The sequence below is a fragment of the Phaenicophaeus curvirostris genome, chromosome 19, assembly GCF_032191515.1.
Source record: "Phaenicophaeus curvirostris isolate KB17595 chromosome 19, BPBGC_Pcur_1.0, whole genome shotgun sequence".
Lineage (NCBI taxonomy): Eukaryota > Metazoa > Chordata > Aves > Cuculiformes > Cuculidae > Phaenicophaeus > Phaenicophaeus curvirostris.
This window is the reverse complement of record NC_091410.1, coordinates 8,545,051-8,569,545: the sequence shown is the minus strand read 5'-3', so window position 1 is coordinate 8,569,545 and position 24,495 is coordinate 8,545,051. Positions and strand designations below refer to the sequence as shown.

The following is a 24,495-nucleotide window of genomic DNA, read 5'->3' as shown; positions in this document are numbered from 1 at the left end:
TCATTGACAATTACTGCTTTATTACACCCGCCTGACAGAGGTGTCAGCCAACATTGGAACAGGAAAACCACATCCTCCTGAACCGTGTCCCCTCCACCCTGCTGCCACGGTTGCTTTTAGCACCCATTGCACAGCAGGACAAGCGCGAGCTGCTGTCAGGGTGACTGTCCCATCACCCCACACCTGGCAGGAGTCAGGCAAGGGGCTGCATTTGGCAGAACACCCCACAAACCAAGAGGGATCAGTCAGGAATAAAAACCACTGCTGGTTTTCATCTTCAGCAGCCTGAGGTTGAGAGCTGCAGCGTGTCCTCGGGCTTGGAGGGCAGCACCAGCACCCCTGAGATTCGCTTTGGCAAGAGAACTCTGTGCCAGAGTTCAGAATGTCCCAGAATAAGAAAAATCTCCAGAATTAAAACAGTTGATTTTAAAAAAAGGAAGCAGCTTCAAGGATGGAAAAGGCCTGGAGGAGGGATGGCTTCTTCCTGATAACTGTGATAGGGAATGGCTTTGCCCCACTAATCCCCTCCACAGAGCATCTGTGGGACATGGGGATGGTCCCAGCCCTGCCAGGCATCCCACCAGCCACCCAGGAGGTAGGACAGGGGCAAGCAGCTCCCACGGAGGGTGCTGGAGGGGTGTCACCAGGTGTCACAGCCACCACTCTGCAAAGCACCACACCTCCAGACCTGGCACAATCGGAGGAGAGGACCTGCCTGAGGGACATGGTTTAGTGTTTCATGGGAATGGTTGGACTCGATGATCCGGTGGGTCTCTTCCAACCTGGTGATTCTATGACTCTATGATTCTGTCCGAGGTCCCAGGCAGCTCCTTGACTCACTGGATGAGTCTGGTAGGCAGCAGTGAGCTCTCGCTGGTGCTGGCAAAGGGATCTGCCCCACAGCCCCTGGGCTCCGCTCCTCCACACCGCTCTGAGCAAGGAAGAAGCACAACAGAGAGTCAAGCCAAAGCTCACTATGAATCTCTGAGTCCGGGGCGAGCCTCCCTGCTCAACTTCCCAGGAGACTGGTCCCTGCTTCCCCCCTCACTGCAACTTTGGGGGCTGATGAAGCTCAGACTATCAAGCTCATCTTCCAGAGTGCCGCTTTGAAGCAGCCTGGGATCCCTGAGACGTGGGAGACCACCCAAAGCAACCCAGAGCCTCACCTGTCTCCTCCCAGCTTGGAAAGTGCTGGAATCCTTCTAGGTCTGCAGAAAGCAGGACTTTGAGAACAGGGTCCTGTGGGCAGAGAAACCTGGGCTGGGGGAGCCCGCTGCTGGCTGCTTCCCGTCTCTCCAGGGCTGTAAGCCCTGCAGCCAGCCCAGGGAAGGGGATGCAGCCCTTCCCCACCACCCCACATCCCGCAGCTGGACTCAGATGTTGCAGCCTCCACTTCTTTGAGATGAAGGTGCAACCAGAAGAGAGAAAGCAGCATCCTCACTGCAGGGGCCAGCCCACCAGTGCGGACCCTGGCATGGGGAGAGGCAGCTGGACCCAGCACAGGGGCAGCCGAGGCTGCATCCCATGTACCTGCAGGCAGCAGAAGGTCAGCGAGAGGCCGTGCTTGCGCAGCTCCTGCAGCAGCTCTGCCAGCCCCAGCACCACCGTGTAATCAATGCTGCTGATGTGGCGACAGTCCAGGATGATGGACCGCGGTGGAGATGCTGCTGGAAGAAGATACAGTCCCGAGCATCACTTCCCAGCCCCTCAGCAGTGACCCAGGTGGGCACCCGGTTACAGCAGGTCCCCAGGACAAGCCAGCAGGCTGGAGAGCACCCTACCTGCCAGGGCATGGCTACACACAGTGTCTCGGAGCCACTCGATGGCTGGGAAGTGCAGGCTGCTCCCCGGCTGCACAAGGAGCACGTCCCCCTCCGACACCTGTGCAAGACCCCAGAGGACAGGGATGAGTTATAGGGATCTTGGGGCTGTGACCTTCCTCAGGCACACGGCCCATGTGATAAAGTAAAGCACCATGCTTCCTGCTGGCAGGGGACATGAAGGAGTCCCTATCCCCCAGGGAAATCCCTCTTGAACACACTCCAGGCACCAGCAGAAACAGGGACAGGGATGCCTCCTTCTCCTGCTCTCAGTTCCTGGGATATTCCTTTCTTTGTGCACCTTGAAAGGGGTCCCTGCACTGCACCAATAGCAGGCTGGGGACACAGGATAGGGCAGGAGCAAGTCGGAAGCATCCTGCACCCAAACACCCCACTGTCCTTAAGGAGCCCCCTCCCAGTACCCCACTCCTTGGTGAGCCTGCTGTCCTCACCATATCCAAGGCAAGGTGTGAAGCTCACCTTTATTGGGGGCCTGGCAATGGAATAAAAGAGGAGAATCCCTGAGACCAGCACCCCAGCCACGATGCCGTACTGGACTTCCCAGAAGCAGAGCAGGAACGTCACACAGAGGGGCACGAGGTCCAGCCCTGCAAGAGAGATAATCCAGGCTCAGCTGTACCTTGTCCTTGTACCACAGGGACCTCTGAGATGCCACCTGCTCCTCAGAGTCAGGTTGCTCTGGGGGATCAATTGGTCCCAGCTCGTGCCCTCACTCTTAACCCGCCAGAGCGTCCTGAAGATCCCAGCATCAAACATGGGGACCACAGCTGAGATGATGACGGCAGCCAGCGCTGCTTTGGGGATGTAGTAGAAGAGCGAGGTGAGATACGCCAGCGAGAGCAGCACCAGGGCACCTGTGGGAGATGGGGAAGCACCTGAGCGGTGGGGACCCAATGACCAGGGTGCCTGGGGAGAATGGGTGCTGGGCACAGGGGCCTGCAGAGCAGCCCACGGCAGGGTTGGGGGGTCTACCTGTGACGAGCCCTCCAGCAGGTGTGCAGACACCCGACTGTGCGTTCACTGCTGTCCTGAAATGTAAAACCAACACTGCACCGTCCTGGGCTACGCTGGGGCTAGCTGGGGCTGGCAGCCTCCCCGACGCCACCCAGGAAAATCAACCACCCTGTCAGACCCCATCAGGGAGAAACACGAGCAAGCCTGCAGCTCCCAGCCTGCAGCACAGAGCACACAAGGTGAAAGGGAAGGTCACTGCAGGACTCACACACAGCCCGGCAGCCAAGGTGGGCAGCTGGGGACCAGGACATGAGCTCAGGGACCCATTGGGGTCCACAAAACTTTCCACCCAAGATCTTGCGGAGTCCCCTCACCACACAGCCCCAGAGAGCACCCTGCAGGCTGGGGCTCCAATCCCTGCACTGCTACCCACCGGCCAAAGCTGCCCGTGATGGGATACGATGAGACGAAGGAGCCCAGGATGTTGGCGAAGCCTGCAGGGAGGAAGGAGAGGGGCTGGGGATGCAGCGGCTACAGGAGGCACCACCTGGTTTGTGCCACTCATCACCTCCTCCATCCCCAGACTGATACACAGGGCTGGATCGAAGCCTGGCCAGCTGTGTGAGCTGGGCTCAGGCTGCTCTGGAAATTGCTAAGCTGTGAGAAAAGCTCAGGGGACACCACGCAAGTTGAGAAAGGTAAAACTTCTTATTAATCATAGGGGTATTCCTCACAGAAAATTAATAACTGTGTTACAACTACGGGCTAACGTCTACCCAACTAGAGAATTTCTGTCTAGGGGCAGACAGAAAACCCATTTAAAATCTTGTAGACATTGCCTTGCCCCAACCGAGTCCTGTGCCCATATAATTGGGTATTATCCCAAGGTCCAGGATGCTAGAATAAAGAGACACAACATCATCTGTGATATTTTAACACAGGAAGCCGAAAAACAGGATTGGAAAATGATTAGTGAACCATGTATTAGGGACAATAAAAATGCATTATTTAAACCAGACTTAGTTATTGTTACAGATGAGGCTGCAATTGTTATTGATGTTACATTTCGATATGAGAGCACCCTTACAAATTTAAAAGAGGCAGCCAATGAAAAAGCTCAAAAATATCAACACCTAACAGATGAGATTCAAAAATTAACGAGGGCTTCTACAATAAAATTTGTAGGCTTCTCCCTGGGTGCACATGGGAAATGGTATTAGTGACACAAGTAGGACTACTGATGTGGGGATATCTGGTAACTCAGGGACCGTGCGACATAGCAGTGCTGGCGCCTGATCCCCATCCCCTGCCCTCCAGCTCCAAGCAGCCTCTTACCCATAGCCAGCAGCTCCTGGTTGGGGTCAATCCTATAATCATTCCGCGAGGCTGAAAGGAGACAAGTGGCATCATTCAGAGCTTCCCACCACGTGCATGGAGAGGGGTCAGCAGTGCCTGGGACAGTGGTGGGCCCCATCCCAGCACCACTCTGGGTGCAGGAGCTGCTCTCAGGACAATACTCAGCTCCTGTGCAATGCAAGGATCCCCAGCCTGCTCCCCAGGCATCGGGGAGCTGCCTGGATGGGGTGAGGGGGTGACAGTACGTGGTGGGACCCCTCTTGCCAGCCCATGCTATGAACCAGGATGGGCATGGGCATCCCAGTCCCTCCCACTGCCCCTGTGGGAACAGCAACTGTCCTGGCACCCCAAACCTCCTGCAGAGATTCCTCCCGTGAGCGCAGGCATGGGAGCCTGGTGCAGCCGTACCAAAAGCCTTGGCAATCGCGATAGTCTCCAGCAGACCCATAAGTGGGACCACGGCCAGCCCGACCCCCATGTCCTGGGAGGAAAGGATGCAATGAGTGTTGCCACCGAGGGACAAGGGTCGCCCCTTAGCAGAGCCTCCTCCTGTTGCACCAGCAAATGCAGGAATCATAGAATCATAGAATCACCAGGTTGGAAAAGACCCACTGGATCATCGAGTCCAACCATTCCCATCAATCACTAAAACATGTCCCTCAGCGCCTCGTCCACCCCACCCGTCCCTTAAACCCCTCCAGGGAAGGTGACTCAACCACCTCCCTGGGCAGCCTCTGCCAGTGCCCAATGACCCTTTCCATGAAAAATTTTTTCCTAATGTTCAGCCTAAACCTCCCCTGGTGGAGCTTGAGGCCATTCCCTCTCATCCTGTCCCCTGTCACTTGGGAGAAGAGCCCAGCTCCCTCCTCTCCACAACCTCCTTTCAGGTAGTTGGAGAGAGCAATGAGGTCTCCCCTCAGCCTCCTCTTCTCCAGGCTGAACACCCCCAGCTCTCTCAGCCGCTCCTCATAAGGCCTGTTCTCCAGCCCCCTCACCAGCTTCATTGCTCAGGAGTAAGGAGACAACAGCCCATGGGGAGAACAGTTTCTGCTGGCCAGCCTGGCACCCACCTCCACCATGCTCCTGAAGGGGACGGTGCCATTGGGTGCATCCATGGAGAAGCGCGGCAGCTGGAAGGCAGGGAGGCCCTGGGGGATGCTGCCAGTGAGCGTGAGTGGCTGGGAGCCCATCACCTGGAAGGAGTAAGCAACCAGGCCAGCAAAGAGGACTACGAGGGCGTTGCGTCCTGCAGTGGAGAGAGCAACCATGAAAAACTGCCCTGAGCGCAGTGGGGTGGGAGGGACTGCAGGATGTGGGTACCTGGGCTGCCAAGGCCTTCCAAGCCTTACAGAATCATAGAATGGCTAGGTTGGAAAAGACCCACTGGATCATCGAGTCCAACCATTCCCATCAATCACTAAACCATGTCCCTCAGCGCCTTATCCACGCATCCCTTAAACCCCTCCAGGGAAGGTGACTCAACCCCCTCCCTGGGCAGCCTGTTCCAATGCCCGACGACCCTTTCCATGAGAAATGTCCCCTTAGGAAGGGGCATGCAGAGTGGCAGGACCATCCTCGGGGCTTTGTCCTCCGTGACCCACCTCCAGGTCTCAGTGACCTGGGTTTTACCAGTTTTAGGCAGTCTCTTCCCTGCCCAGGAGAGCCGAGACCCCCGGAGATTTGGCTGCAGGAAGGGGCACGGCCAACGCACCCGTGGCGGAGCTCCAGACGATCAGGTAGCTGATCCTGGCAGCCAGCGGATCGGCACCAGCAGCTCGGGGCAGGTGATTCTTCATCGCCCGGAGCCCTGCCAGCACGGCCAGGCAGGTTAGCCCCAGGATGGCATCCCCAGCCCTGCAACAGGCACATTAGCACCAGCTCAAACACACTGCGGGGCACAGGGAGAGCAACCGCAAAGCCCCGTGGGAGGAAGAGCAAGTGGCCACATATGCATGTTGGCTGGCAGAGACGTCGTCAGCAGCTCCGCACCACCAGCAAAATGCATCACCTCCCTGAAGGGAAGCAGGTGAGGGAGGAGGAGACGCCTCCCAGCCAGCAGAACAACATTGATGGTTTGTGGGCTCTTTATAAACAGGGTAGAAAGTTCCCTGCAAAAGGCAGGATCTCTGCAGCAGGATCTGCCTCCTCTCCTCTCAGCTGCTGCCCCTCACAGGAAGGCAGGAAAGCGTTTGGCCAGTCATGATGAAGCTGACACCGTGCTGTGTGTGAAACCCAGGCTGCTGCACAGATCCTGAGCTGTGGGTGCAGCGAACAGGAGCAGGTGTGGGGCAAGGGGATGCCTCAGCTCCCTCCTGGAGCATCAAAAATTGGAGCAGGACTTAGAACACTGACAGTCCAAAGGATGTACCTCTGGACTGGCAAAATCCTGCTATACCTAACTGGGAGCGGAAAATAGGACAAGCATCCCCCATCCTTGCCCTTTAGTGGGTTAGAAGCCTGCCTGCTCCCTCACCTTCAAGTTTCCAGCTCAAATGGAAAAAGCTGAGAACAAGCAGTTGTGTCAGAGCACTGTGCAGGGACGGAGAAATTGGTCCAAGGTGAGAACAAAGCAGCAGAGCCCAAGATCCCGCAGCTGCAGGGGAACGGAGCAGGGCAGGCGCAGGGATGAGGCTGACCTGGTCTCCCCGATCCTCCGCAGCGTCTCATAGACCTGCAGGAAAAACTGCCGAGGGATCCCCTGCAGCCCCAGGATGTTCTGTGCAGGAAGAGAAAGCCTGGTGAAAGCCTACCACAACCTGAGCTATTGGGTGCTATGGAGGCACTGCCAGGAACATTGAGGCTCAGCCCTGCCCAGGGCTCTGGCACGTGCACGGTGTCAGCGCTGCTGGTGGGAGAGCTCTCCAGGACATCCCTTTCCCTACAGGGCTCCGTGCGGGTAGGACTTGGAGATGCTCTGATATTTTTCCCCACTCCCAGGCCCCCGTCCTGCACACACACAGCTCCCAGGAGGGGATTCAGTTTCGGGGCCCTTGTCACAGCTTCGCTGCGTCTTCGCAGCAGCCCCAGCTGTGACCGCAGCCGTTAGCCAACACCATCCCGCTGGCACAGCCTGACACCACCTCCCCAAGTCTCTGATTTTGGTTAACCACGAAGGAAGCACTGCAGCCCCAGAAAAGCCCCAGGGGCCTCAGAGAGGCCAGTGAAACACCAGCAGAGCTGCAAACCCACCGTGCCAAATCACCCAGCACCTCCTCCAAGTGACCAAATCGAACGTCCTGGTGTTACTGGTGTCTTGAATGCCATCGGCTGGTGACAGGCAGAGGGTCCGTTTGCCTTGGTCTGCTCCAAGCAGAGCGCTCAGGGACCCACTAGAACCACTGACAGGGGGAATCTCTGCCTGCTTTGGGGCTCCTTCCACTCACACTGAACACATCACCCAGCCTGGTACTAAATATCTTGGCTGTGCGGCACAGCTGGCTCCAGGAGAGAGTGGTGAGCCTACCTTGACCTGGTTGAAGCTAATGGTGATGGAAGCAGCTGATGTAAAACCTTTAATGACCGGGCTGGAAATGAAGTCCAGAAGGAAACCTGCATGGGACGGGTAGGGTAAGCTCCCTGCTGGCCCTGGCAGGGAGCACAAGGTGTTTGCACACACACAGAGCTGTCGCAAGCATTAAGAGGACAACCCCAGCATCTGGGAGAGCACAAAGGTGGGAGGGAACAACTACAGGATATACTGTGATAGCCTAACAGTACATCCACGCGCAGCAAGAGCGTCTCACCGAGGTGCAGGAGCCCCATGGCCAGCTGGATGCAGCCGGAGAGGAAGGCGAGCAGGACGGCATAGACGGGCTCGTGGAAGGCGTAAGAGGAGACAAGCAGCGACATGATGGCCGTGGGACCCAGCGTCACGTCCTTGGCGGTGCCCAGGAAGCAGTAGACAAAGCAGCCCATGAAGGAAGAATAGAGGCCGTACTGCACGAGGGACAAAAGAAGCACAACGCTGGGAGCCGGGAGATGCCAGGAAACTCTAGGATGAGGGCTGGGCTGCTCTCAGGTCCCTCCAGAGCCTACGGCCAGCCCGTAGCAAGCAGCCTGTGGCTTCTTGCCCTGGGAAATGGGTGATCGCAGTGGATCAGGCCCGGCAGCAGGGAGGGACCTGGGAAGCGAGAGCGTGCACAGGACCTGGGAAGCAGGTGACTGCACAGGACACGGAGTGAGAAGGGAGCGGGCATCCCTCTCAGGGCGCTGCCACCCACCTGCACGGGCAGCCCGGCCACCTCGGCGTACGCCAGCGCCTGCGGCACCACGGTGAGCCCCACGGTGAGCCCGGCCACCACGTCCAGCTGCAGCCAAGCCAGGGAATAGCGCGGGAGCCAGCGCAGGATGGGCACCCACGTCCGCACCCCCGGGCACGGGCAGCTTCGCCCGCGCTGCCGCGGCTCCGTCATGCCCACACCGGACACCCCTGCCCGGGGCACCGCAGGGACGGAGCAGCCGCTTCACCGGGGCGGGCAGAGGGATCCTGGGTTTGGAGCCACCCTGGGACAGGGAAACCAGAGGGAGAGGGGATAGCTCGGAGGGGCACGGGAGATGCTGTTTCCTACAGCGGAATCAGAGCGCCCGGTTCACCGGGAGAGGCAGAGAGATCCCAGGCTCACAGCCGCCCCGGGATGGAGGAAAGTGGGGGAGAAATGGGGGGAGAAACCGGGGAAAGAAACTGGGGAAAAAACAGGGGAAAGAAACGGGGAAAGAAACAGGGGAAAGAAACAGCGAAAAGAAATAGGGGAAAGAAATGGGGGAAGAAACAGGGGAAGAAACAGGGGAAAGAAATAGGGGAAAGAAACGGGGAAAGAAATGGGGGAAAGAAACGGGGGAAAGAAACGGGGGAAAGAAACGGGGGAAAGAAATAGGGGAAAGAAACGGGGAAAGAAATGGGGGAAAGAAATAGGGGAAAGAAATAGGGGAAAGAAACGGGGGGAGTGGGGATAGCTCAGAGGGACACGGGAGATGCTGTTTCCTACAGTGGAATCAGAGCTCCCGGTTCACCGGGAGAGGAAGAGGAACCCCGGGCTCGCAGCCGCCCCGGGATGGAGGAAACCGGGGGAGAAACCGGGGAATAAACGGGGGAAGAAACCGGGACGGGGGAAACCGGGGGAGAAAGCCGGGGAGCAGCGCTGGAGCCACCTGAGCGATCCCGTTTCCTACCGCAGGACCGGAGCTCCCGGTTCACCGGAGGAGGCACGGGGACCCCAGGCTCGCAGCCGCCCCGGGGCAGGGAAACCGAGGGAGCGGGGGTAGCTCAGGAGGGGCGGGGGCTATCCCGTTTCCCACAGCGGAATCAGAGCTCTCGGCTCCCCGGGGGAAGCTCAGAGGCCCCGGTCTCGCAGCCGGCCCGGGCCGGGGCTGAGCTGGGCGGGGGGCGGCTCCTCCGGGAGCCACCGGGACAATCCCGTTTCCTACCGCGGGACCGGGGCTCCCAGCGCGGCTCCGCCCGGCTCTCCTCATGTGACCGGGGCAGAGGAGGAGCCGCTGGAGCCGCCGAGCCGCGCTGCGATGCTGCTGCTGCGGCCGCTGCTGCTGCTGCTGCTGGGAGCGCCCCGGCCCCGCGCCGCCCCGGCCCGCAACGCGCTCCTGCTGCTGGGTGAGTGCTCGGAGCGGGGCCTCAGACCCATCCGGGACCACCCCCTGCCTCGTCCACTGCCCAATGACCCTTTCCGTGAATTTTTTTTTCCTAATGTCCAGCCTGAACCTCCCCTGCTGGAGCTTGAGGCCATTCCCTCTCGTCCTGTCCCCTGTCCCTTGGGAGAAGAGCCCAGCTCCCTCCTCTCCACAACCTCCTCTCAGGTAGTTGGAGAGAGCAATGAGGTCTCCCCTCAGCCTCCTCTTCTCCAGGCTAAACACCCCCAGCTCTCTCAGCCACTCCTCTTGTTCTCCAGCCCCTTCACCAGCTTCGTTGCTCTTCTCTGGACTCGCTCCAGAGCCTCAACATCCTTCTTGTGGTGAGGGGCCCAGAACTGAACACAGGATTCGAGGAGCGGTCTCACCAGTGCCGAGTACAGAGGGAGAAGAACCTCCCTGGACCTGCTGGCCACGCCGTGTCTGATCCAAACCAAGATGCCCTTGGCCTTCTTGGCCACCTGGGCCACTGCTGGCTCATGTTCAGTCGCTGTCGACCAACACCCCCAGGTCCCTCTCCTCCAGGCAGCTTTCCAGCCAGGCTTCTCCTAGTCTGGAGCTGCTCAGGGTTGTTGTGCCCCAAGTGCAGGACCCGGCATTTGGCCTTGTTAAACCTCATGCCATTGGTCTCAGCCTGAACATCTCCAGGGATGGAGCAGCCACTGCTTCTCTGGGCAACCTGTACCAGGACCTCCCCACCCTCACAGGAAAACATTTTTTCCCAATATATGTCATCTAAACCTGATAAAAAACTCTTCCCTAGCTTTTCCTGTCATTAGTGTCCCCCCCACCCTGCACGGTTAGGGACATGCCAGGGGTCAGACCTGATGCTGCATCCCTCCTCGTTGCAGCCGATGATGGTGGCTTTGAGAGCGGCATCTACAACAACTCAGCCATCCGGACACCCAACCTGGATGCACTGGCCCGGCGCAGTGTGGTCTTCCAGAACGCTTTCACCTCCGTCAGCAGCTGCTCCCCGAGCCGCGCCAGCATCCTAACCGGCTTACCCCAGGTAGGGACAGCCCCACACACCACACGGGGGGCTGTCAGGCCACAGCAGGTGCTCGGGGATGACCAGAGCCGGTGTGCTTACAGCATGGTTACAGGACCTGGTAAAGCCCCTATGCCTGCTGACCCACTCTCTCCCCTGATCCTGGGACCTGCTTTCCGTGCACATACACCTGGTGCCCAGCTGGACTTGTTTTGGGACCACACTGGAAGGCACCATCCAACCGTGTTGTCTCCCCCACCTGCAGCACCAGAATGGGATGTACGGGCTGCATCAGGACGTGCACCACTTCAACTCCTTCGACGGCGTACGGAGCCTGCCTCGGCTGCTCAGCCAAGCAGGCATCCGGACAGGTAGGGAGCCCAGGGGTGACACGGGCAGGGAATCAGAATTGGTAAGGTTGGAAAAGACCTTTAAAATCATCAAATCCAACCATCAGCCCAATAAATACTCCCCACCAAACCTCACTGGAGATGAGAGCTTGGCCACTAATTTGCCTGTGAGCACTAGCTGGACCCATGCCCATGCTCTGTGGTGACACGTGGGTTTTGCTTCGCTTCCACCCCCACCACTGCTCCTCTCCCATCCTCCTAACACCTCACTTCCACTTCTTGTTCCTCATCCTGCTCCTTCCCGGTTCCCACTTCATGCAAAGCTTATGCTTGACCTGAACTTCAACTCCGGCCGCTCAGCTGCTGTAACGCTTGCCCACGGCTGTGACCTGGAGCAGTGTGGTCCCTGTGTTTTCTGATGTGGAAATACCTCTGCAACTGGAAAAATAGACTGGAGAAGCCAGCAGCATCTTCCATTCTCAGCAGCGTTCAGTGAGCACACCCTGTGCTCGGGATGAGTCGCATCAGCGAGCATCCCCTGCTCCCAGCACACCGTGTGTCTGCGTTCTTGCAGGGATAATTGGGAAGAAGCACGTAGGGCCTGAGGCCGTCTACCCCTTCGACTTCGCCTACACGGAGGAGAACAGCTCGGTCTTGCAGGTTGGGAGAAACATCACTCGGATCAAAGCGCTCGTCCGGCGATTCTTGCAGAGCCAGGATGAGAGGTGAGATGGACCCTTTATCCCTGGGGCTGCAAGGTGGCACGGGAGAGGAGAGGGAAACTGGCCTCACTGGAGATGTGTCTCCCAGTCCCATCTGGTCACAAATAGGAAGGGACACCTCATCTCTGGGTCACCCCATATCCAGAAGCCCAGCTGACCCCAGCATGGCAACCCTTTGCTACACCACCTCCACCCTCTCCATCTCTAGGCCTTTCTTCCTCTACGTCGCCTTCCACGATCCCCACCGCTGCGGGCACTCCCAGCCCCAGTATGGGGCTTTTTGTGAGAAATTTGGCAATGGAGAGAGCGGCATGGGCTTGATCCCAGACTGGAAGCCACAGCTCTACCGCCCGGAGCAAGTGCAGGTAGGAGCATGTAGGGCTGTGTGGGGCTGTGTGGAGCTGTGTGGGGCTATGTGGGGCTGTGTGGGGCTGTGTGGGGCTGTGTGGGGCTGTGTGGGGCTGTGTGGGGCTGTATGCAACAGCAGCCTCTGCCAGAGCCAGGGCAGCAGCGGGCTGGCCCCCAGCTCGGTCACTACCATCAGTGTTCGGGTGAGGAATGGTGAAGGCCACCCCAGCGTCCACACAACCTCCTTCCCCCTGGTTGCCACTTGCCACGTTTTCTTTCTCTGTTTAGGTCCCCCACTTCGTTCCAGACACACCGGCTGCCCGAGCAGATCTGGCAGCCCAATACACAACCATTGGGCGCATGGATCAAGGTAGGAGCCACAGGGGCCAGGCTGGTGCTGGTGAGCACTGCGGTCCCTCCCGTCCCTGCTCAGCTCTGCCCCTCCATCCGCAGGGATCGGGCTGGTCCTGGAGGAGCTGCAGCGTGCTGGCTTCCAGAACAGCACCCTGGTGATCTACACCTCCGACAACGGCATCCCCTTCCCCGGTGGGAGGACCAACCTCTACCGGTCAGGCACCGCTGAGCCCCTGCTGATCTCCTCCCCGGAGCACACCGAGCGGTGGGGGCAGTTCAGCCAGGCCTTCACCACCCTGCTGGGTAAGAGCCCCTGCCAGAGGCTTGCAGAGCTGTGTCCAAGGGATGTGAGCTGGTCTCCACCCTCCCCACGCCGAAAGCCACCAGGGTCCTGTCCCAGAGGACAGCCTGCAACCCCCAGGATTGGCACAGCCAGCCCTGGGAAGGAAGAGGAGGGAGGACAACCAGCAGGGTCTTCTGCAGGGACATCATCTTGGGACCACCTACAGCCCATGTGGCATCAGACTCCATGGACCTTTCTGCTGCTTTCTGAGGCTGAGTTTCCTCCCCCAGGCACCAGACCTTCCTTTCCCCCTTCTCTTCCTCTCCAGATCTCACGCCGACCGTTTTGGACTGGTTCTCCATCCCTTACCCTTCTTACAGCATCTTTGGCACGAAGCGGGTGCAGCTCACCGGAAAGTCTCTCCTGCCAGCGCTGGAGTCGGAGCAGCCCTGGGACACCACCTTCAGCAGCCAGAGCCACCACGAGGTGACCATGTACTACCCCATGCGAGCCATCCAGCACCAGCAGTTCCATCTCATTCACAACCTCAACTACAAGATGCCCTTCCCCATCGACCAGGACTTCTATGTCTCACCCACGTTCCAGGACCTTCTCAACCGCACCAGGGCCGGGCAGCCAACCCACTGGAACAAGACCCTGCACCAGTACTACTACAGGGACCGCTGGGAGCTCTTTGACTGCAGCCACGACCCCACTGAGAGCCAGAACCTGGCCCACGATCCCCGCTATGCTGCTGTCTTCCAGCTGCTCCGCACACAGCTCTTAAAGTGGCAGTGGGACACGAATGATCCATGGGTATGTGCCCCCGACGCCGTCCTGGAGGAGAAACTGAGCCCCCAGTGCCAGCCACTGCACAACGACCTGTGAGCATCACCTCTGCCCCAGGACAGCCCTGCGTGGCCCATCGGGGACGAGGGGGTCGGGGCAGGATCCCGGCTGAGCTAGTCCCAAATCCCTGAGGCTCTGCTTTCTGTATCACAAACACTGCCTGGCCCTGGAGCACTCAGGGATCCTCGTGCCTTTATTCTCAGCCAGAGGAGCCACAGGGCCAAGCTGCTCCTCAATAAAGCCTCTGGAGGAGAGGACTCTGTTTTAACCTGGAGCTGAGCACATCCCTGCCAGCTCCAAGTGCTGCTGTCTCCGTGCCTGCTGACGGCCTTTGGAAAAGAAGGCCAGTGGGTACCAGCGAGGAGGCAGCAGGGATATGGTTTAATTTAACAAAATTAAGTGTCCAAAGCCCCTGAGGGGTGCAGACCCAGGGGTGATGGTGCCTGCTCCCTCCTTGCACAGCAGAAGCTCCAGCAGAGCCGTATGGTGGGGCCAGGGCTCGCAGCTCCAGCAGGGCAGCAGTTCCCAGGCTCACAGCCGGCAGGACGGAGGGGCCAAGGGGCTCCGCGGCACGGCTGGGGCTGCAGGAGCTGCCTGTGGTCCCCCAGCACTCTGGGAACTGGGGTGAAGCCTGCAGCTTTCAGGACAGGGACAGGCACAGGCAGAGGGGCACAGACACAGCCTCACGCTGCTCCCAGCAACCAGTGACTTTATTGGCAGCACTGCTCCCTCCCACCCCATGCAGATCCTCCTCCGCAAAAACACGGCCAGGAGACTCCTCACAGTCCCTAGACTGGCTACCAGTTTCATGTGTTAACAGGTTTGCTGTCTCAGAAGGCACTTGGGTGGTTTTTTTCCCCATTTTGGGGAGATGAGGGTTTCCCCAGGGGTCCCAAACCCCTGTCACCCCAATGCAAGTCCAGTGCACACACCTTCAGCCAACTCTGGTTATCCAGAAGGGAAGCCAAAGCCCAGGAGCTGCATTATATGAGAAAAGCAGCAGCAGCAGCAGCTCTGGTTTTACACTGGACGGATTCGACCCCAGAGATGGAGGAAGCAGCATCACTTCTGCCTGCCATGAGGTATGGATCCAGCATGGGCTCAGGACCAAGTGATCACAAACTCCTCCCACATTGGCAGTGACACGGGGACTCCCAGCACCTGAGGGGAAAAAGGAAGAGCCAGCACCGTGAGATTCAGCAGTGTCAGAGCTGAGGTGGGGTCCTCCCCACTGGGCTGCACACAGATACAGCCCAGCATGGCTCCAATCCCACAGGTCCCCAGGAAGGGTGTCCACGGCAGAGTCCCACGAGCAGAGCCTTGTCATTGCTCCTCACAGAGCTCCAGCCCCATCACCACGCATCCTTTCCATCCTCCATCTCCCCATTCTTGCCCTTGATGCTCCTTGGTGCCAACAAAGCAGGAACGGTGCCACCACTGGAGCCAAACCCCACCAGCCCCTTGGCTGAGCGCTCACCTGGGTGTCGCTGCGGTAGGAGAAATCGCTCACGAGGGCACCGTTGGCCAGGACTTGCTCGGGAGGGCTGGTGACACCCAGGATAGTCACAGACTCCAGCAGGACCCCATCGAGGTGGGCGCTCGCGCGCAGGAGCCGGCTGAGAACGGCACCCTGGGGGGACAGCGGAGCCGTCAACCCTACAGTCCCGTGTCTCAGCCACCCTGCACGCACCCAGGGCTACTGGATGAGGGAAAGGCTGTGGATGTATCTTCCTGGACTTCAGTAAAGCCTTTGACAGTTTCTCACAGCATTCTGCTTCGGAAACTGTCACCTCTGGGCTGGACAGGCGCACACTCTCCTGGGTGGAAAACTGGTTGGCTGAAGGGCCCAGAGAGTGGTGGGAAATGGTGTGAAATCCAGCTGGAGGGCAGTGACAAGTGGTGTCCCCAGGGCTCAGTGCTGGGTCCAGCCCTGTTCAGTGTCTTTATCAATGACCTGGATGAAGGCATCGAATGCACCCTTAGCAAGTTTGCAGACGACACTAAGCTGGGTGGAAGTGTGGATCTGCTGGAGGGTAGGGAGGCTCCAAAGGGATCTGAACAGGCTGGACTGCTGGGCTGAGACCAGTGGGATGAGGCCTCTCTTCCTCCACAAAGAAGAAATGTCTTGGTAAGAACTGAACCTCTGACTCTGTCAGATGTTTCCCAGGAAAATAACTACTAACTTGAGTTTTTACTGTTCCTTGCTTTATATCCAACTGTTAACCGATTATAAGTGTTTATAGTGCTAAAACACTGCAGGGAATTTATCACAGTAATCCTGTATTTTTTTTTAATCTGACACTCAACTCCTTACTGCCTCCAGCATTGCAAAATTGTCTCTCTGAAGGGCCATGAACCACAGATATTTACCCTGCGAGTACCAGTCTCTAAGGAGACTCTTACAGGTAACCGGATTCTGACTTGTGGCAAAACAGCCTGGACATTAGGAAAAAAATTTTCACGGAAAGGGTCATTGGACACTAGAACAGGCTGCCCAGGGAGGGGGTTGAGTCACCTTCCCTGGAGGTGTTTAAGGGATGGGTGGATGAGGTGCTGAGGGACATGGTTTAGAGTTTGATGGGAATGGTTGGACTCGATGATCCCGTGGGTCTCTTCCAACCTGGTGGTTCTATGATTCTATGAAAACCACGTACAAGCACACACACATAATCTGTTAGTCATAAACCACCGAGTAAGTCTGAGATTTTTAACCTCGTGACTCGATGGGAAGGTCTCCTTAGCCACCAGAACTTCATCTGTTTAACGTGACAGCTCCTTAGGGGTACAGTTCCCATGGGACCCCACCAGCAGCACCCCCCCACTCACGTGCGAGGCCAGGAAGAGGATCTCGGTGTAGTCCCCCCTCTCAAAGCTCTGCCAGCTCTCCCCGTCATCCCAGAAGAGGTCTCCTCTGGCAAAGCCGTCCGGTGTCAGCGCCACAATCAAGCCCATTCCCTTCTTGCGGGACTCTGCAGTGCTGAGGGCAGGTTCCTGGGGCACAGGATCAAGAACAGGTCCAAGCGCTGCTGGAGTCGCTTTCCCCCAGCCCCAGCCAAGCATCACAGGCTCACAACTCATTTGGCAACGTCCCCTTTGCTGGGGACAGCGTGGCAGCCCTCTGTCCTGCCCCACATGCCAGCAGGGACTGGCCAGGCAGGTCACCGCGGTGTCACCACAGCATGAAGTTGGCTCACCTGCAGGGGCAGGATGTATCCTGCGCGTACATGGACGTTAATGGTGTCCAGGGGAGCTGGCAAGAGGATCCACTGCCCTTTGCTGTGGATGGTGGAGTTCTAAATCATAGAATCATAGAATCATAGAATGGGTTGGGTTTGTTGGAAGAGACCTCAAAGCCCATCCAGTTCCAACCCCCTGCCATGGGCAGAGACACCTCCCACTGGATCAGGGGCTCCAAGCCCCCTCCAACTTGGCCTTGAACACCTCCAGGGATGAGGAAGGCATCTCACAGGAAAACAGTTCTTCCCAATATCTCACCTAAATCTCCCCTCTTTCAGCTTAAAACCATCCCCCTCTCATCCTACCCCTGCACTTCCTACGTGCAACAAAAGACAACAAATAGAGGAAGGAGCAGTCATAGGGTGCAGCATGTCCAAGGAGGGGGTCCCAGTTGCCCTCAAACGTCTACAAGAGAAGGCAGGCAAGGCACAAGTCCTGCACACAGCCCTGGGCTGCAGGAACCCACCGTCCGGCCACCTGAAAGCCCCACAGCGAGGAGCACCCACCCCAGTGAGGCTGTACCACGTCCCCGCAGGGAAGTAGCCGCTGACTTTGGTCTTTCCTGCCTCCAGCACGGGTGTGACCAGCAGCCCCCCGCCCCACATGAGCTGGCGGTCCAGCGCCCAGGTGTTGGGGTCCTTGGGGAACCTGGGGAAGGAGGAGTTGGGGCAGCGCAGAGCCAAGGAGACCCTGCATCTGCCTCCCGCAGAGCCCAGCGGGGATCCAGCACTCACTCAAGGAAGAGGGGTCGCGCCACCGTCTCCCCAGCAGAGTGAGCCCGGTGGAAGAGGGTGTAGAGGAAAGGCAGGAGGGAGTAGCGGAGGCGGAGGGCGCTCCTCATGGCAGCCTGGGCAGCTGGGCTGAAGGCGTACGGCTCCTGCGGCTGCAGGGGAGAAAATGAAAAGGGATCATAGAATCACCAGGTTGGAAAAGACCCACAGGATCATCAAGTCCAACCATTCCTATCAAATATTAAACCATGCCCCTCAGCACCTTATCCACCCGTCCCTTAAACACCTCCAGGGAAGGTGACTCAACACCCTCCCTGGGCAGCCTGTTCCAGTGCCCAGTGACCCTTTCTGTGAAAAATTTTTTCCTAATGTTGAGCCTGAACCTCCCCTGGTGGAGCTTGAGGCCATTCCCTCTCGTCCTGCCCCCTGTCACTTGGGAGAAGAGTCCAGCTCCCTCCTCTCCACAACCTCCTTTCAGGTAGTTGCAGAGAGCAATGAGGTCTCCCCTCAGCCTCCTCTTCTCCAGGCTAAACACCCCCAGCTCTCTCAGCCGCTCCTCATCAGACTGTGCAGGGAGGAGCAGTAGGCACCTTTCAGGGATGTGGGATGGATTCTGTGACAGCACGAGCCTGGCACGGATAGTACAAAGCCCCACAGCTGCACCCCGGCAGGCAAGGCAGCTCCTCGCACAGCCCCAGAGCACCCACTCCTGTGCCATCCACCCAGCCACCCCCTGCCCAGAGGGATGAGGGCTCCCCCCTGCTCACCCGGGCACCGTGGTCGTTGTGATTCCTCATGAAGGGGTAGAAGGCACCCAGCTGGGTCCAGCGCACGCACAGCTCCTCGGAGGTGTCGCCCGCGAAGCCGCAGATGTCAGCACCCACCAGCGGCACCCCGAAGAGGTTGAAGAGCAGCACCTCTGAGGAAGGGGTGCAGAAGGCACAGGGGTTCTCCAGCGCCTGGGAGCGCGGAGCCCACAGAGAAGCCACCGGCTGCAAGGGAGGCTCAGGGGGGTAGTGAGGGAAGCCGAGGCCCCAGCAACCTGCAGCCTACCTGGTATGGAGTAATACAGCTGCTCCCAGTCGCTGCGGACATCCCCCGTCCAGTGCCCTGCGTAGCGCCCGAGCCCAGCAAAGGTGGAGCGTGAGATGACGAAGGGGCGTTTGCCCCGGATCCTCAACAACGCGCTGCAAACAGGACCGTGTCACCTCAGCACCACCCAGCTGGAGACTGGGCTCAGCTGCCCTGCCAGCAGCTCCTGGCAGCAGCACAGAGCTGGCATGTACCAGGGCAGCCACCCAGTGCCACCTTGCCCATGGGGCTGGGTGACATGGGACAGGGCTCAGGACATAATCCCCCAGCCCAGGAGCCAATGGGTCTAGGACAACTCTCCATGGCCAACTTTATGCGGGGACAACTCTACACAGGAGCAACTTTACACAGGATCATAGAATCACTAAGTTGGAAAAGACCCATTGGATCATTGAGTCCAACCATTCCTATCAAATACTAAACCACATCCCTCAGCACCTCATCCACCCGTCCCTTAAACACCTCCAGGGAAGGTGACTCAACCCCCTCCCTGGGCAGCCTCTGCCAGTGCCCAATGACCCTTTCTGTGAAAAATTTTTTCCTAATGTTCAGCCTAAACCTCCCCTGGCAGAGCTTAAGGCCATTCCCTCTCGTCCTGTCCCCTGTCACTTGGGAGAAGAGCTCAGCACCCTCCTCTCTACAAGCAATGAGGTCTTCCCTCAGCCTCCTCTTCTCCAGGCTAAACAACCCCAGTTCCCTCAGCTGTTCCTCATAAGACTTGTTCTCCAGCCCCTTCACCAGCTTCATCACTGCCTTATAACCAAACCATCACCAGCCCACTGAATGCCTAAGCTGCCCACGCTGCGGCACAGGGGAGTGTCTTTCTCCAGGCTCAGGCACCCCCTGGAATGCGAACCAGCTCCTCTGGGACAGGAGGAGTGGTGGCACCAGCCCCAGGCTTACTCGTGGGAGGCGATGGCCTCGGTCAGCCCGTACAGGCTGTGCAGGTTGTAGTGGGAGGACAGGTACTGCTGGCTGGAGGCACAGATGGTCCCGGCTTGGAGGCGACCCCCAAACACACCTGCATGAGAAAGGCAGTGGTGAGGGCAAGCTTGGAGCCTGCTTGGCTGGGATCAGAGCATCCCATGGGCTCCTCCAAGCGCTCCCCGCATCCCCCGGGGAGGGGCTGGTACCCACTCCCAGTACCTGGCACGTAGGGGGGCTGCTCCAGGCTGTTGTTGGGGCAGCCATCCTGGGAGCCCTCCACAAAATTTGATGGCTCGTTCATGTCCTGGGGAAGGAAATGTTGGGAATGGACGCCCTCGCTGTCACACTGGGGCACAGCTACAGTGCAGGGCAGAAGCAACTCACAATCCACATGCCATCGAAGGGCACTTGGTCATGGAAGTCCCTCACCATGTCGTGCCACCACTCGTGAGTCTCTGGGTTGGTGAAGTCTGGGAAGGCTGTCGGGCCTGGCCAGACCTGTGGGAAGGAGACAACAAGAGGGAAAACCCCACTGTCCGTGACCCACTGCCCTCCACAGCCCTTGTGTGCCACACCACTGCCCCCACTGCCACCCCCTGGTGTCCCATCCAGTTCTCAGGGTCCCATGGCCTCACTCAACCCCCTCCCCGCAGAAGCCAAGGCTGCTCCCCGCACCCACCTTCCCGATCAGGGGCTGCCCCGTGGCGTTTCGGATGAACACCCCTCGCTTCAGTCCATCGTCGTAGGGCTTGTAGGTGCCAGGAGGCCCTGAGCTGCTGATCCCAGGATCCTGGTCGGGCACAAAGCCGGAGCTTCACCAGCGAGGACAGGGAATGGCATCCCCCACCTTCCTCAGAGGAAGCTCCATCACTGCTCTTGGGGAGCAGCTGGAATCCCAGTGCATCACTCACCACAATCATGATGTACCTCAGCCCACGGCGGTGGAAATTCTCCACCATCTCTGGGTAGTCCTTAAAGCTTTTCTGGTTGAAGGTGAAATCCCTCTTGGCATCCGCGTAATCCAGGTCGTTCCACTGCACATCCTGCGGACGGCGGTGCCGGTATTCGAGGAGGAGCAGAGACCCTGCACGCTGCCACCAGACACCCACCCCATGGGGCTCCCCATCAGCCCCCCACAGCTTACGGGCAGCGGCTCCGAGGACCTACCAGGGGGAATAGAGCCGCCGTCATGTTGTCCACGACCTGCCGGGTGATATCAGTGGAGGAGTAGCCCCAGCGGCAGAGGTGGAAGCCCAGACCCCAGTACGGAGGCATGAAGGGGAACCCTGGAAGCCAGGAGGGTGGGTGCTGGCCAAGTGGCTGCAGGGATGGCCACCGTTCCCACCACCCCAGCAGCACCCGTGCCCCCAGCCCACAGCTTCTCTGGAGCGAGTCCAGAGAAGAGCAACGAAGCTGGTGAGGGGGCTGGAGAACAGGCCTTATGAGGAACGGCTGAGAGAGCTGGGGGTGTTCAGCCTGGAGAAAAGGAGGCTGAGGGGAGACCTCATTGCTCTCTCCAACTACCTGAAAGGAGGTTGTGGAGAGGAGGGAGCTGGGCTCTTCTCCCAAGTGACAGGGGACAGGACGAGAGGGAATGGCCTCAAGCTCCGCCAGGGGAGGTTCAGGCTGAACATTAGGAAAAAATTTTTCATGGAAAGGGTCATTGGGCACTGGAAGAGGCTGCCCGGGGAGGGGGTTGAGCCACCTTCCCTGGAGGGGTTTAAGGGACGAGTGGATGAGGTGCTGAGGGACATGGGTTAGTGATTGATGGGAATGGTTGGACTCTATGATCCAATGGGTCTTTTCCAACCTGGTGATTCTAAGATTCAGCCCTACCGATGACGTCCAGGTACTGCCGCACCACGCTCTTGGGGTCGGGGCCCAGGAAAACATAGAAATCCAGGATCCCCCCTGTCGTGCGCCAGGTCAGGGCCGGGCTGGGCTGCAGGAGCACATCTGGGGAAGCACAAGTGCCAGAGGAATAAGGTGAGGATGGTGATGGGGGCCAAGCCTACACCTGGAGCATGCACGGGACTCACCCATCGCGTTGCTGTTCAGCAGAAAGACACCATGGGCCAAACCACCGTCCTCCATCACCAGGTAAAAAGGGTGGGAGCCATAGAGGTTGGCCTGAGGCTGGAGCAGAGCATAGATTGTTGCTGGTGAGACTCTGCCAGAGACCCCAGCACAGCATCCACCTGCTCCTCACTGCACCACGACGGCTCGGGGTGCAAACCCGGGGCTTGCAGCCCTGAATACCGCTCGAGTCAGCAGAGTTCTGTCCCAAGCCAGAGACTTAGCCCACTGGATGGAAAACAGCTTCCAAGCAGCACACAGCAGAGCTCCAGGGGAACTGAAACCATGTCCCAGAGCTCAACCGGCACAGCTGCCTTTTACCAGCCCTGAATAAGACATAACACGCAGCGGGGCCATCCCTGAAAACACAGATGAGACACCCCCTTTCCCCTCAGCCCCACTCCATACTGCAGGTGCCATGTCCCGATTCCAGAGGGTGACCCTGGTCCATGCCGTGTCGAGGACCAGCGGCGTCAGATGCTCCCCCAGCCCCGAGATGAAACGGGAGGGCAAGGAGGTGGAGATCTGCAGGAACTGGTCTGCGAAGAAGAGGGGCGCGACGGTGGTGTTCAGCCTGCCAGAGAGAGAGGGAGACTCCAGCTAACAGCCCTGGCAGTGCCCAGCAGACAGGGAGGAGGGACGCAACAAGCTGGAGAGCCACCAGCCCTGGGGAAGGACATGGATGCTCATCATCACATGCAACGAGACCAGGTTTCAGCTGAGCTCTGGGATTCCTACTTCCTTTCTCAAGCACTGAACTGCAGAGGGGGTCAAACCAAAGCCTCCGCAGCCACTATCACCGCTATCACTTCCACCATCACCAGCGTCCCTGCTGCATCCCTGATCCCATCCTGCACATCACTGGCGCCAGGTCCCCTTTCCAGACCAAATCCCTTTGGGAAGGCGAGGGGAGCCTTCACAAAGCTCAGGGCAGGACAGGCACTTACAGGACTTGCCCACTGCCCTTCCGGAAGACGATGAGACCGAAGGGTTCCTCGTTGACCAGCACCGCGTAGAGTGGGGAGGCAGCTTGGCCGCTCACTTGTGGCGTGACCAGGGGCACCTCGTAGCGCTGGTGGGCCGGGTCCCGCAGCTGCGGGGATAGGGAAGGGGGTTGGGATGGGGAGGCAGGACCGGGATGGAGATGCCAGGATCAGGGCTGGGATGTTGGGGCCAGGATGTTGGTAACTGAGACAGGGATGCTGGGACTGGGTCCAGGGCTGAGTCCGGGATGCTGGCTCCAGGATACCAGTAAGTGGAACAGGGATGGCAGGACCAGGACTGGGATGCTGGATCTGGGATGCTAGATCCAGGATGCCAGGACTGAAGCTGGAGCCAGGTCCAGGATGCCAGGACCAGGGCAGAGACGCCAGGATCAGGGCTGGGATGTTGGGGCCAGGACGTCAATAACTGAGACAGGGATGCTGGGACTGGGTCCAGCGCTGGGCTGCCTGGCCCAGGGGGCTCAGACCGGCACCAGGGAAGGGGTGGGATGCCGGGACCGGGCTGCCTGGACTGGGGAAGGGGGCAGGGACCGGGATAGCAAGCGTGGGGCAGGGATGCGGGGATGGTGGGACGCCGGTAGCGATGCGCACCGTGAAGCGCAGGCGGGTCGGGGTCTCCAGAGCCACATCCAGCCGCAGGCGGCTCACGTCCCCCGGTAGGAAGCTGGCGGCGACGCGGCGGAGCTGGGCGGTGCAGCCGCCGGCCGTGGCCGTCACGTTCTCGGCCCGGTAGCTGCGGTAGCCGCGGGGGAAGAAGCACCAGGGCGGGCCGGGAGCGGCGGGGGCGTAGCAGCAGCCCCGCTGCTCGCAGCCCTCCCGAGACAGGAGCCGCTCGGGGCCGCAGTCGAAGCGGCTGCTCGGGGGCAGCTGGCAGGCGCCGGGCTCGGGGCTTTGAGCCGCGGCGGAGACCAGCAGCGACAGCAGCAGCGACAGCAGCCCCGCAGCCCCCCCCGGCATCGCCGCCGCGGCACCCCAACCCTCCGTGAGTCCCGCTTCCCGGCAGGCACGGCGAGCCCGGCCCCGGAACGGCACCGCCCGCGGGGCGGGACAGGCACCGGGGGGCTGGCTGCTCCGTGTGCTCCTTCCCGTTTCCCTTCCCGCAGCCTCCGCGGGGAATGAGGAGGGTATGGGGGTTTGTCGGGTGTGGGAGCACCTACCTTTTGCAGCGGAGGCGAAATGGAAAATCCTAGAATCATAGAATCACCAGGTTGGAAAAGACCCAACGGATCATCGAGTCCAACCATTCCCATCAATCACTAACCCATGTCCCTCAGCACCTCATCCACCCGTCCCTTAAACACCTCCAGGGAAGGGGACTCAACCCCCTCCCTGGGCAGCCTGTTTCAGTGCCCAAAGACCCCTTTCGTGAAAAGTTTTTTCCTAATGTTCAGCCTGAACCTCCCCTGGCGGAGCTTGAGGCCATTCCCTCTCGTCCTGTCCCCTGTCACTTGGGAGAAGAGCCCAGCTCCCTCCTCTCCACAACCTCCTCTCAGGTAGTTGGAGAGAGCAATGAGGTCTCCCCTCAGCCTCCTCTTCTCCAGGCTAAACACCCCCAGCTCTCTCAGCCGTTCCCCATAAGGCCTGTTCTCCAGCCCCCTCACCAGCTTTGTTGCTCTTCTCTGGACTCGCTCCAGAGCCTCAACATCCTTCTTGTGGTGAGGGGCCCAGAACTGAACACAGGATTCGAGGAGCAGTCTCACCAGTGCTGAGCCCAGAGGGAGAAGAACCTCTCTGGACCTG

At 59.2% G+C, this 24,495-nt stretch overlaps 3 protein-coding genes across 9 annotated transcripts; 1 reads left to right on the top strand and 2 right to left on the bottom strand.

Annotated features, from left to right (window-relative positions):
* On the bottom strand, positions 1–9,521 carry SLC26A11 (solute carrier family 26 member 11). 7 transcript variants are annotated; one of them, XM_069872725.1, is made up of 16 exons: positions 9,321–9,521; positions 7,895–8,087; positions 7,615–7,700; positions 6,788–6,867; positions 5,863–6,005; positions 5,222–5,397; positions 4,560–4,632; positions 4,131–4,181; positions 3,229–3,289; positions 2,814–2,869; positions 2,555–2,695; positions 2,301–2,428; positions 1,782–1,881; positions 1,531–1,667; positions 1,167–1,239; positions 1–931 (listed from the first exon to the last, which is right to left on the bottom strand). In XM_069872725.1, the coding sequence occupies exons 2-16, from the start codon at positions 8,064–8,066 to the stop codon at positions 837–839; spliced, it is 1,572 nt and encodes a 523-aa protein (XP_069728826.1). In that variant the 5' UTR covers positions 8,067–8,087; positions 9,321–9,521; the 3' UTR covers positions 1–836. The 7 variants fall into 7 exon arrangements, with proteins under 7 accessions (XP_069728826.1, XP_069728824.1, XP_069728822.1 ...); XM_069872723.1 differs by lacking the exons at positions 5,863–6,005; positions 9,321–9,521 and adding exons at positions 6,625–6,680; positions 8,372–8,644; XM_069872721.1 differs by lacking the exon at positions 9,321–9,521 and adding an exon at positions 8,372–8,643.
* Positions 9,522–9,640: 119 nt separating this feature from the next.
* On the top strand, positions 9,641–14,507 carry SGSH (N-sulfoglucosamine sulfohydrolase). The gene is made up of 8 exons (XM_069872729.1): positions 9,641–9,756; positions 10,643–10,803; positions 11,048–11,153; positions 11,707–11,857; positions 12,063–12,219; positions 12,491–12,572; positions 12,656–12,859; positions 13,168–14,507. Exons 1-8 carry the CDS (start codon positions 9,669–9,671, stop codon positions 13,725–13,727), a joined length of 1,509 nt encoding a protein of 502 aa, XP_069728830.1. The 5' UTR covers positions 9,641–9,668; the 3' UTR covers positions 13,728–14,507.
* Positions 14,461–23,712, bottom strand: GAA (alpha glucosidase). Its single transcript, XM_069872928.1, has 19 exons — positions 23,347–23,712; positions 22,699–22,844; positions 22,160–22,325; positions 21,715–21,811; positions 21,512–21,631; positions 20,843–20,961; positions 20,587–20,718; positions 20,355–20,465; positions 20,060–20,173; positions 19,895–19,979; positions 19,652–19,769; positions 18,710–18,843; positions 18,424–18,575; positions 17,660–17,808; positions 17,432–17,573; positions 16,883–16,981; positions 16,515–16,679; positions 15,166–15,318; positions 14,461–14,849 (listed from the first exon to the last, which is right to left on the bottom strand). Exons 1-19 carry the CDS (start codon positions 23,710–23,712, stop codon positions 14,790–14,792), a joined length of 2,628 nt encoding a protein of 875 aa, XP_069729029.1. The 3' UTR covers positions 14,461–14,789.
* Positions 23,713–24,495: the final 783 nt, after the last annotated feature.